The sequence below is a fragment of the Aquarana catesbeiana genome, linkage group LG02 (assembly GCF_042186555.1).
Source record: "Aquarana catesbeiana isolate 2022-GZ linkage group LG02, ASM4218655v1, whole genome shotgun sequence".
NCBI classification, from domain to species: Eukaryota; Metazoa; Chordata; class Amphibia; order Anura; family Ranidae; genus Aquarana; species Aquarana catesbeiana.
This window is the reverse complement of record NC_133325.1, coordinates 381,782,067-381,795,456: the sequence shown is the minus strand read 5'-3', so window position 1 is coordinate 381,795,456 and position 13,390 is coordinate 381,782,067. Positions and strand designations below refer to the sequence as shown.

At 43.4% G+C, this 13,390-nt stretch overlaps 1 protein-coding gene across 1 annotated transcript in view; it reads right to left on the bottom strand.

The window, feature by feature from the left end:
- LOC141128078 (multidrug and toxin extrusion protein 2-like) overlaps nucleotides 1-13,390 on the bottom strand; it is a 214,359-nt gene that overhangs the window by 59,756 nt on the left and 141,213 nt on the right. Inside the window, exons 9-10 of the mRNA XM_073615143.1 lie at nucleotides 8,044-8,157; nucleotides 588-655 (exon numbers count right to left, since the gene is read on the bottom strand). Coding sequence (XP_073471244.1) covers nucleotides 588-655; nucleotides 8,044-8,157 — 182 coding nt within the window. The remainder of the gene's footprint in view (nucleotides 1-587; nucleotides 656-8,043; nucleotides 8,158-13,390) is intronic.

The window sequence follows — 13,390 nt, the reverse complement described above, 5'->3', positions numbered from 1 at the left end:
TTGCTGGATTGAGTTCAGGCTTAGGTAAGTATTGGAGAGGGCTAAAGGGGGAGCTGCACACTAATGCCCTGTACACACGATAGGATTTTCCGATGGAAAATGTGTGATAGGACCTTGCTGTCGGAAATTCCGACCGTGTGTAAGCTCCATCACACATTTTCCATAGGTATTTCCGACACACAAAGTTTGAGAGCTTGCTATAAAATTTTCCGACAACAAAATCCGTTGTCGGAAATTACGATCGTGTGTACACAAATCCGACGCACAAAGTGCCACGCATGCTCAGAATAAATTAAGAGACTAAAGCTATTGGCTACTGCCCCGTTTATAGTCCCGACATACGAACGATCGGATTTTCCGACAACTTTGTGTGACCGTGTGTATGCAAGACAAATTTGAGCCAACATCCGTCGGAAAAAATCCTAGGATTTTGTTGTCGGAATGTCCGATCGTGTGTACAGGGCATTAAGGTTTTTTACCTTCAGCCTTTAGAACAACTTTAATTGATTAATTTTAAATCTACCTGGAGTTTAGCTTTAAATGAACAGTGCCATCATAAGTAGATGTAATTGTTAGAATCATCATACCATTGAAGCCAATGTTACCAACTCCAGCATAATGGCTTGTCCTGCCAGCTCCACAATGCCAATCAGCCCTAATAAAAATAAGATGAAGGGGTCAGTAGTTGGCCAACTGTTCATACATGTTTTTGCTCCATTACTTAACCAAAAATAACATGATATAATGTGATTAAAATAATCCAAGAAGCACTGATGGAGGATAAAACAGGAAATATTAGTCAAAATAATTTTCCACACAAAACTGTTTGTTTTTTGTGGCAAAGTATTACTACTACATCCTCATTCTTTTAAAGATGAACGATCAGCGACTTTACAACTCTATGTGAATAAATGCCTGACATTTCACAGGGTACATATTCAATAAAACTATCTCTTATCACTAAAATAAAGTCCTTGTGCTCCAGTCAAGTGACTGCACCTAGGTCTGAGAGCGGCACCTCAGAGAATGTTATCCATCAGGAACCATTTTCTCAGTCTCCCCTCCTGCACTGTAGCTTTTAGGGAGCTATTTAGATAATAGCAGGGAATGAATAACAAGGTTCCCTGTGGAGTAGGCTACACAAGTAACATGTTGTTGCTGGGTATTATGTTGTTTAGGAGGAATACAAATCTAACATATGTCAGTGTATGTAGTAATCATTAAATGTTTTAAATGATTGTGAGGGTCATGCCTCTGCTAAGACCAGAAGACCACTGCTGTGACATGCTGCACCTATTGCAGTCACCTTTCGAGGGCGTTGTATGTGCATGCACTGGTACTCAGTTTCCATAGGAACATACATTTCAGATTGTCTGGTAAGATAGGAAAAGCAGAGCAGGCAGTTAGACAAAGGTTTCTACCCAACCAGGTGGAGTTAGTGCTAAAGGATGAGACGGAAGCATAGTTGAAAGGAGCTGCCAATGTTTGATGCCCAGGGTAACCAGAGCCAAATATCAAAAACATGTAGCGGGCACCTACTTTTAGGTAGGTGACCTTTCTTGCTAGCTTTCTATGACAGGTAAATTTAGACAGGCTGATGCTATTACAGCAGGCCTGTTTTGTTTATTTCCATATTTGAGTGACAGGTAGTTTATGTGTTGGTCCCGGCCAATCATTAATTTGCTTGGTAATCCCGGGACTCATATAAAAGTGGGGTCACATGGTGCCCGGAAGAGAGAGCTCGAGTCCAGTTCTGCTCTGAGGAGCGAGAGAGCCAGCCTGGTTCCCGGAGAGAAAGTTGGAGGTTTTCCCCTCCAGGGAGCCAATGGAGCTTCACCTTAGCGAAAAGGGTAGAGATCCGATCCTCATGGAGGAACAGATGACATCTTGCAGCGTGTAATCGTGGATGTCGTAGGCTGCCCCTGTGGGGAGGGAAGCGGGCCATAGAGAAACTAAGAATCATTGCGGATGAAGTAGCAACAAAGTGGAAGGAAACTGGGCGATCGATCGTTTATGAGTGGCACATGGACTATTGATCACGTGAGTGAAAGCCCAAGGGAAGGGTACTACCAGAGACTGAGGGTTGTTGGTGCTCAAGTCAGTGAGATGGGCAGTAATGGCCTATGGCTTTGAGTTCAGCATTGCCCCGGGATTCCAATCAGTCAAGCGGGAGGAGTTATGCAGAGTGGCTCTCCATTAGCTTAATTTGGAAGTACCATGCCGGTGGGAAGTAGTGGTAAAGAGGTAGCGGTGAAGCTGCAAGTACACTTATAGAGATATGGATCATTCCTTTTAAAGTTATCCAGATAAACAAGTTATTCAGAGTGACTCTTTATCAACTAAATCTCTATCAAATCTTCTTCCATCGTCCCTGATTGAAGAGATCGTTTAAGATGATCTCCTGACTATCTGCAATTGTTCAAAGATTTTCCTGTAAGAATCATTGGAAGATGACAATGTAACAAAAGAGCATCTCAAAGGAAGTCCTTCTCCCATCCCAGTCTATGTTGTTGAATAGAGCATTAAGAAAAAGCATTAAGGACTGTGACTTTTAAATCTATGGGCTGCCAGGGTTGAGGAGTAAACATGAATTACGGATATAGCAAAAATTTAGGCGCTCCTTCGGGGGTAAGCGCTTCATGTGGGGGCTTGTCCGGGATATCTGTTTCACGTTTGCCGCTAACCATCTCCCATAGCAACGAAAACCTGCATTTCAGTGATTGTTGCCAAGATAGCCTGCAGTATAACAGTACCTGCCGCCAGGGGTCGCTGGGGAGGACTTTGAAAATATCCAGCTACAGTTCCTCACACGCTGAACCAACAAGTGGGGGGTGAAGCCACGCCCCAGAGGAAAAAGTTTTAGTGTTCAGCGTGCCACGTGCCAGAGCAAGATGGCGGAAGGTGTTGAGGACACACTTAAAAGAATGTATGGGGAAAATCCGCGCAGTGGTTAAAACGTTCCTAGGGGATAGGGCTGCTGCCTCTATGAATACAATTCCACCTAGGTGAAGTGTATTAGAAAATGTGTGGAAAGCAGGAGTAGGTATGATGCTGCCCTAGTGGGGTCAAAAGGATTTATTTCAATGGTGAACAGTTAATCTGTTTATTATTTAGTATATTTAATTTCTGGGAATCTTAAGTGCTGTCTATAAATAATAAACGATAAACATTGACAAAAACCATAAATAAAATTGATAAGTTCGAATTCCTGTGTGTGCCGAGAATGAATAGATAATGATTTGGCCCCAGTAGAAGTCTGATGACGAAACGCGCATAGGGCGGGATTCATGGACGTCTTGCAGCACCTCCAGCCAAGTTGTTCATGATGCTTTTTTCTCATGCTCGTTTTTTCCTTGCAAATGTGAGTACAACATTTTACCAGTTATAATAAAGTTTCTTATACGGTTTTACACTATGGGCATTCCTCCTTTCTTTCATATGTAAAACGGTAAAACAACATGTAAAGCACAGACCGGGAACATCCATGAGTGCTACACAGTGGCAAATACTGTGACTGCCTGCACCCCTGTAGGGGGAAGAAAATCCGGTGAGTGCAAGCAGAATCAGAGCACGCTGTTGAAGCACTACTAAAGAGCCAGCACCTGGATAAGAAGTTTTCCCATATCAATTTGTTTCCTAGAGAGGGGAATCCCTCAGAACCACTCCAAAAGAACTTTTTTGTAACCAATGGAACTTTTCCTATCCAATAATACTGGTTCTAAGCACATAAGTCACTTTTTATGTATGATTTTTTGTATGATTTAGCACTAGTCACTTTATTGTGATACCAGCACCTTTTTTTCTTTTGCACCTATTGCACTTTGTCATTTTGCATATAGTTAATGAAATAGATTGTGGCACTTTATTCTGGAATTTCACTCATATTATAATGAGGTAGAAAATAATAATCTTGCATCAATCACAGGGTGTGACCCACATTATTCACGTAGTTAGAGAAATCATTATCTATTCATTCTCGGCACACACAGGAATTCGAACTTATCAATTTTATTTATGGTTTTTGTCAATGTTTATCGTTTATTATTTATAGACAGCACTTAAGATTCACAGAAATTAAATATACTAAATAATAAACAGATTAACTGTTCGCCATTGAAATAAATCCTTTTGACCCCACTAGGGCAGCGCCATACCTACTCCTGCTTTCCACACATTGAGGACACACTTGCCATGCAGCGGCTATCTGATGTGCAGGACCGGGTTCTGATTGACACAGATGTTCGGTTGGAGCTAACCAGAGGATTGGCGTTGGGAGTGATTGACGGAGTAGAGAAACTCTGTATGCTATGTCCTGGATGTCGGAGGCCTACAGTTGGAGTCACCGCCTGGGCTCAGTGCGGACATTGCGGTATCCAGTTAACAAGATTGGGACCCGTCCAACAGGAGGTCAAATATTATTTTGTTAAAGAGAAAACGGGACTTTGTCTGCCGCAAGAATGGGTGATTTGGAAGGCCGGAGAGGGTCGTGTATCACCTACAGCAGCAGTAGAGGAGCTCCCGTCTGATTCGGCTGAATCGGAGCCACCAGGAGATCAGATAGGATCTACTGAGAAAGCCTGTGACTTGGCTGGGGATCCGGGGACTGTTAAAGTTGTTGCCCAGTCTTCGGAGGGAACCCATGAGGAGCCAGTTAGCAGTGAACCCTTTGATTTGCCTGTCCAGAAGGAGCCTAAATTACAGGAGGGGGATCCCTCGGATGAGCTGGACAGGGTAAGGGAAGATCGGGTTGTAGATTGGAGATCACCACAGATCTTGCAGAGATACGGATCAATGAGCCATCTATTTGAATGGTCATCTCATGAAGAGTTTGATTCAAGTGAGGAGGAATGTTTTATTGAAAGTTCAACTTCGGTGGAGGCTTCCGCAGGAGTGTCCGGTACAGTTAAAGTTCCAGCACCTCCATTTAATGTGACAAACACTATTGTTCCTAGAAGACCAGCTACATTTAAGAAATGGGTCAGTAGAGCTACTGACACGTGTGTTTTGCCTGGCAGAGGAAAGGTTAAAGACTTGCCTAGACTCTCTAAATTACAGAGAGAGGTCCAGCGAAAGGTGGCTCAAGAATGGGGTTTTGATTACCCCTATGTCCTGAAACAAGTTATGGACATTGTGGCAAGTTCCCGGGAAATACTGGGAGGATGAACTTGTGTGGGACTACCTTCATGTTCCTAAGCCAAAAACGACACCTGACAGTGAGATTTGGGTTCGGTTCAAAGACATTCATCGGGAATGGAAGCTTGGAAGAGCGATCCACAAAGACAGAGTATTGGTGGTAAAAGCTGGACAAAATACCCACAGTTACTCTATCTCGGTGAGAGGACTGGGAGATAGTCGGAAGAGGTTGCCTGACCCGAGATATTATTTGTGAACTGGATTGTATTCACAGGTGTATGTCTTTTACCCAGAGTGACTGCAGGATGGCAGATGGGTTAGGGTGGGTTTTTCCCCAATTAAACTGTTAAGCAGGAGGCTCACATTCATGGTGCCTAACAAGGACAAAGTTAAGGACACTAGGGTGTGCTGTCTCTGCTTAAATCTCTTTGTATGACAAGTACTTCTCCAAGGACTCTTGTTTAAGAGCCAAACAGAAAGTTTATTTTTGCCAATGGGCAGACGGATTTATTTGCCGAGCATGTCTATTGGGATGCGCTTTGCAGGAGTACTGCTGGACTCCTTTTGAGGGAGCGACTATCCCAATGGGAGCATACATGCCATAAAGAAATGTGTATTTGTTCAATTACCCGGTAGAGGATTATAACCCCCCCTGCATGGTAATGTTTGTGTAGTAGTAAGAATTATTGTGTATTTTCCTTTAGGTATATTGGAGATGTGATGGCTGTCCATTCTACAGAAGAAGGCCTGTGGCAATCAGAGTATTCCTCCCATGGGAGCAGTGCTTTGGTTCCGTTTGTATTGAATGTTAATGTAGGGATCTACAGTCAGGCCATGTAAATACTTTTGTGCTGATATTGTACAAGTGATGTTAATCCTGTTTAACGTTTATTTCCCTTTTCCCCGTTTCCATTGATGTAATGAGATGCTCTTTCTTTCTTTCTTAAAATTTTAGAGAGTTACTCTGAAGTTTATTCCCCAAAACTGGGGACAGTTGTGATTCAAGTGGGGGGTGTATGTAGCGGGCACCTACTTTTAGGTAGGTGACCTTTCTTGCTAGCTTTCTATGACAGGTAAATTTAGACAGGCTGATGCTATTACAGCAGGCCTGTTTTGTTTATTTCCATATTTGAGTGACAGGTAGTTTATGTGTTGGTCTCTGCCAATCATTAATTTGCTTGGTAACCCCGGGACTCTCATAAAAAGGGGGTCACATGGTGCCCGGGAGAGAGAGCTCGAGTCCAGTCCTGCTCTGAGGAGCGAGAGAGCCTGCCTGGTTCCCGGAGGGGAAGTTGGAGGTTTTCCCCTCCGGGGAGCCAATGGAGCTTCACCTTAGCAAGAAGGGTGGAGATCTTGCAGCGTGTAATCGTGGATGTCGTAGGCCACCCATGCGAGGAGGGAAGCGGGCCATAGAGAAACTAAGAATCATTGCGGATGAAGTAGCAACAAAGCGGAAGGAAACTGGGCAATCGATCGTTTATGAGTGGCACATGGACTATTGATCACGTGAGTGAAAGCCCAAAGGAAGGGTACTACCAGAGACTGAGGGTTGTTGGTGCTCAAGTCAGTGAGATGGGCTGTAATGGTCTATGACTTTGAGTTCAGCATTGCCCCGGGATTCCAATCAGTCAAGCGGGAGGAGTTATGCAGAGTGGCTCTTCTTTAGCTTAATTTGGAAGTACCATGCCGGTGGGAAGTAGTGGTAAAGAGGTAGCGGTGAAGCTGCAAGTACACATATAGAGATATGGATCGTTCCTTTTAAAGTTATCCAGATGAAGAAGTTATTCAGAGTGACTCTTTATCAACTAAATCTCTATCAAATCTACTTCCATCGTCCCTGATTGAAGAGATCGTTTAAGATGTACTCCTGACTATCCGCAATTGTTCATAGATTTTCCTGTAAGAATCATTGGAAGATGACAATGTAACAAAAGACATCTCAAAGGAAGTCCTTCTCCCATCCCAGTTTATGTTGATGAATAAAGCATTAAGAAAAAGTATTAAGGACTGTGACTTTTAAATCAATGGGCTGCGAGGGTTGAGTAGTAAACGTGAATTACGGATATAGCAAAAATTTAGCAGCTCCTTTGGGGGTAAGCACTTCAAGCAGAACAAGAGATGAGCAAGTAATCAGAAAATGCAGCCGAGGTCAGGGCAATCAGCATACTAGCAAAATAAGAACCAGAAAGTTTAGCAACTGAAATCAATCTGAAATGCAATAAAAGAGAAATAACCACAAGCTAATAAACTACTCTGAGTTTCATTATTGTTTAAATAGAAAGCTGAATCAGGATGTACATTGATTACTTTTTGGCCAAGTCCCTATAGGTGGACATGCTATCTAAATCTATAAGGCCTCATGCACACTAGACATTTTAACAGCTGCTTCCAGGAGCGTCTGATGTTTTTTTCCCCATCCTCTAAATGCCCCTCCATGTTAGCCTATGTGTCCATGCACACATAGGCTTTTACCAGCATTTAGTTGTAGGAGCTTTTAGAGGCTTTTAGAGGCAGGAAAAAAACCCACTGCCAGTGCGATCAGGAGGAGCAGAGTTTGGGCAGAAAAAATGCTTGAAGCTACTAAAAGCTGCTCGAGCATTAATTAATTTCAATGACCAGAATAAATTATTTATTCTGGCCAATAAAATGAATAAACTTCCAAGAGTTTGGTGTCTTTAAAAGCTCCTAAAAGCTTGTAAAAGCTTTAGACACTTTTACAAAAGCCAGGCATTATTTCTGCAAAAACTCTGCTGCCTTCTAGGAGAGTAACAGCAAATAAACGTCCTGTGTGCATGTGGCCTAAAGAGGATGCTGCATCATAAGCTAGTAAACAGAGTAAAAGAACAGCAGGTCCCCAGAAATACAGCAGATAGAGCTGAGTGAAAGAATCCATAGAATGGAAAAACCAACCTGCTAAAAAACCTCCAATTTCAAAGCTCCACCATTCAATGCAAAGCATCAGTGTGCTGGGGATAGCAAGGTATAAGAATAAATCCCACTCCTGAAGACAGTCTGTGGACCATCCTGAGTAGAGAAGATTTTTCATAACAGCAAGATGAACATGTATATCTAAATAAGCATAATAGTTGATATAAAATGAATATAATAACAGCATTACAGAATTGTGTTTGTGTCTTAACCCTTTCATTGCCAAATATGCAACCTTAAAATAAACCTGTGCATTGCCTCTGCAATCAAACAAGTTATTTATATTTACCTTACTTTTGTCACCCCATCATTTTGTTTGACTACCAGGAGTGAGGACAGGAAGACCAGTACAAGATCCAAGACAAAACTTGGCATGGCAAGGCTAAGGAGACTGCATACCCCATGTGACACTAGCTGCCTGAACAACCAATAACCAGTGCTGTTACATGGGACATGAAATCATGAATCACATGTTCCCCAATATCTAGAAATACTGGGTACTTTTCTTCACTCTCAGAGTTGAATGAAATGACAGGGGATGAAGTGAAGGCAGTGTGGGCAGATCCACCATTACAGTGAACCTTTTGCTTTGACTTGCAAAACTGCAATGGTGATTTTTTTTGTATAATCATGTTTTATTGATTTTCAAATATTACAAAAGTAACAGGTCAAACGGGAAACAGTTACAATCGTTCTGAAGAGATTTGTAACATACAATATTACATATACAGTATAGCAAGTGAAGAAAGCGTAGTTAACAGAGTGCTTCTGTGGTGACATCTGGTTCTAAGGCATACATTAACATTTTGAAAAGGGAAGTAGCACCAAGGGCTTAAACATCTCATACAATGTCATGGTTCTTTAATACACCAGAGAACCACAAGAAAGAAAAGGAAGGATGGGGGGGGGGGTGGATGGAGAGAGGTGAAAGAAAAGGGTAAATGAGAAAAGAGAGGGCATTACCTACAAACCTCACTAAATTTCTCTTGTTGATTTTTAACTATATGTACCCTGTGTTCTACCTCCATAATGGTATTTGCCTCCCTTTTCCAATCAGAAAGGGTGGGACATGCAATTTGCTTCCAGAATCTTGGGATCAGGGATTTTTCCGCATTCAGCAAATGGGGGAGCACACTCATTTGTAAACCTTTATTGAAGATGGCATTCAATGGAAAAGGAATTGAAATAGGGGGCTAGTGGTCAGCCTAATGCCCCGTACACAGGGTCGGACTTTGTTCGGACATTCCGACAACGAAATCCTAGGATTTTTTCCGACGGATGTTGGCTCAAACTTGTCTTGCATACACACGGTCACACAAAGTTGTTGGAAAATCCGATCATTCTAAACGCGGTGACGTAAAACACGTACGTCGGGACTATAAACGGGGCAGTGGCCAATAGCTTTCATCTCTTTATTTATTCTGAGCATGCGTGGCACTTTGTCCGTCGGATTTGTGTACACACGATCAGAATTTCCGACAACGGATTTTGTTGTCGGAAAATTTTATATCCTGCTCTTAAACTTTGTGTGTCGGAAAATCTGATGGAAAATGTGTGATGGAGCCTACACATGGTCAGAATTTCAGACAACAAGGTCCTATCACACATTTTCCATCGGAAAATCCGACCGTGTGTACAGGGCATAAGAGATAATTTATTTATCCAGGGTGTGATAGCTTCCCAAAAAGATGAATTTTAGGACAGGACCACCAAATATGGAGAAATGTGCCACACTGGGCACAGCCCCTCCAGCTCCAATTACTAATGTTAGGGAACATCTGGGCTAAGCGGGATGGGGTCCTATATCACCTAGTGAGGAATTTATAGGAAGGCTCCTGAATTCGGGAATTAATAGAGGAAGTGTGGGTCAATTTAATGATGATTGTTGAGTAAGTGCTTAACACCATCTTATACATTTGTGATAACCGAGTGTGAGGTAATTTCTAGAGCGCGGCTTATGCTCTAGTTTAGATATAAAGTCAGCAAGTTGGCAGTGCCTTCAAGGGGCGAAAGGAAAGGAACTGCAAACATTTTTCTGGTTCAATAAGTTTTTATTGTAGATTTGTTGAACATACAACAATGTCAAAGGCACCTAGATTGCCCACGCAGGGGCTTAGAACTAGCGCATAAGAGACAAAAAAAAAAAATACAACATAAACAGAGGAGGGCAGCTTCCTATTTAAATGGTCACAGAAATCCTGAGTGCAACATACGTAATTTGGGGTAACCCCCATAAGTGCAGGAATAACAGGACAAAAAATGCATAAACTCTGCATTAAGATCAGCTTGAGCATCTGTTAGCAATCAAATAGGGCTAAGAGCCCTGGTAAGAAAAGGAAAACCGAGAGAGAAATAAGAAAGAGAGGGGGAGAATAAGAAAAAGTGGGGTAGGGGAAGAGAGAGAAGGAGAAGGGGACCCGGAATCACCCAGGAAACCAGTCAGAGCCGATCCATACTAGCCAGAGGGAGTTCAAGGAAGGCATATGCCAGCCATGGCTCCCAAACTTAAAGGAACTTGGCATGCGTGTCGGAGTATACTAGACATTTGTTCATTGGCCATCATGGACGTCAAGCGGTTTTTCACTTCCTGAAAGGGGACTGTTTTTTTCCATGCTTGAGCGATCATCCTTTTGGCCGCTATAAACAGATAGGTTGCCAATTTCTGTTGACGAGCAAACAAACCCAGGATAGGGCAATGTAATTGTGCAAATTTGGCCTCTTTACCGACATTCAAATGGAACAGAGAAAACAACAAACCAAACCCAGAAACCCACTAAGCGCGGGCAGGCCCACCAGGTGTGAATTACATTCCGATGATGGCCACATTCCCGGAAACAGGGATCACTAGAGGTAGGGTTGGCATGGGCAATACATGCTGGAACCCAATACCACCGCAACAGCACTTTGTATGCCACCTCCAATTTAGCAGTATTAAAGGAACATTTAGCTACAGAAGACCAGGCCTTGCTCCAGTCTGCCGGATCGATTCCATGTTCCAAGTCTCATTCCCACTGGGACACATAGGAGAGTGAGGTGAGAGATGATCGACCATTCAAAGTTGCGTAGAGGGTGGCGATAAGGCCCAGGGAACCTGGGGCATGTAGACAGATATGTTTGAAAGCAGATGTCTAAAATGGGTAGGAGGAGGTACGTCTGAGCGTAGTTATCCAGTGCTGAAATCCAAAGAAAACAAAATAATTCTGCCTGGGGAATGTCATAGGATTCACAGAATGCAGACCACGTCAGTGGAGTACCCGTAGTCAACAGATAGCGTACCCGGGTAAGGCCCCTTGAGGACCACCACGCGAATTCCTGAGGCTGGTCAAGACCAGGGGGGAACAATGGGTTATTAGTAATAGGCAGCAGGGTCAGGAAGGGGGACATAAGGGAGCTTGAGTATTTTACCGAGTCCCACAACTTTAAGCTATGTAGCATGAGAGGGCTCAATGACGTTGGCCAAAGTTTCTGGGGAAGTCAAAGAAACGCTTGCATAGAAAGAAGGGCACAATTAGGGAGCTCCAGAAGCACCCATAGAAGGACATTGGAGGAAGCATGGAGTAGTGATAATTGGGAGATCTGAGCGGCCAGATAGTACTTATAAGCATGGGGAACCCCCAAACCACCTTGCAATCTATGTATAAAATAGGTAGCCCTAGAAATACGGACACATTTAAAGCTACAGATTAATATGGAGGCCCGAAATGGACGAGAAATGTGTCAAGAGGTGTAACAAGTTGGGAAGGGTAGCAAGGTCAGAAGAGCGTCATCAGCAAAGAGGCTTAACTTGAACTCATGGCCTGCATAGGGGATTCCAGTCACTTTCCGGTCTGTGTGAAGTGCAAGTGCTAAGGGTTCCAAAGCCAAGGAACAGAACTGGGGAAAGGGGGCACCCCTGCCTTGTGCCCCTTTGGATAGAGAAGGGTGCTGAAAAGTACCCGGCATATTTGACCGTAGCTGTAGGGGCCAAGTATAAAGCCTGAATCCAGGTCAACAAGGCTTCCCCAAAACCCCAACGAGAGAGCACAAATTACAAGTATTCCCACGACAAGGTGTCAAAGGCGTTATAAATATCTAAAGAAAGAAGGAAGCCTGCAATTTTCCGATGCTGCATCAGATGAATAAGATGAACCACTTTGCGGACATTATCGCCAGCCTGCCTCCCTGGGACGAAACCCACCTGATCCACAGGCCTATATATTGATTAATGCGGGCACTCAGGATTCTACCTAGGATCTTCAGGTCGCCATTTAGAAGTGATATCGGTCGGAAGGCCTGGGGTTCACTAGCATCCTCTGGCTTCTTAGGGACCATTGCGATATGGACCCCAAAAGCATCAGGAGAGGGCAAGGAGCCTTGCTTTAGAACGTTGGAGTAGTTAGCAAGGTGAGGCACTAACAATGCAGGGAATGTCTTATAGTAAAGACTGGAGAATCCATCCAGCCCGGAGCCTTAGAGGGCTTCAGGGACTTGATTGCCTGGAGAACTGCAGCTTCTGAGATGCTTGTGTTGAGAGCTTCATGTGCGCCACCAGGAAGCGAAAGAAGGTTAAGGTCCCGGAAGAACTGTTCCGCTTGCTGTAAGGGAAATGGACCTGGTTTAGTGTAAAGCGAGGAAAGGAACTCACAGAATCTAGATAGGATTTGCTCAGGATTAGAGGTAAGACCCCCAGTTCTTGTCTGGAGCCGAACAAACCTTTACGGTTTTCCCACCGAATTCAGTTTCTTGACCAGCATAGGACCTGGTTTATCTGCACAGGTGTAGTACCTGTGCTTAGACCACCATAGGGCCTTTTCAGCTCCTGGAGGTGGAGAAAAGATCAAGTTCTGTCGCCAGGGTGTTGCAAGCTTTTCTATGTGTAGCAGTGGGACGTGCCTTCCAAAGTGCATCTGCGGCCATCAGAAGAAACTGTAGTTCTGTGATGCAATGCTCTCTGTCTCAATTATGCGCTGAAGCAAGTTGAATGATATGACTCCGAACTGTAGGCATATGGGCTTCCCACAGGGACACAGCTGATCCGACTGAACCGACATTGTCAGCAAAATACATTTGCATGAAAGATTTGGATTGGAACTGCAATAGTTTTTGATCAATTTTATTTTAATATGTTTTAAAGTTTTCATATTTATAAATTATTTTGTATATCATTATTTTTATTACTTCTGCTAAATATTAATTGTTAAAGTACACTTTGCAGGCAGTCAGTACCCTTTTGTTCTAAGCAACCCACTCTTCAGTGCTGGTTTTTATCTTCTCTTCAGTCAGCGAAGGGTAGCAGTGGGGTGGGAAGGGATGGTCGCAACTTTCAGGTTAGGAAGCAGTGACAGTGAAG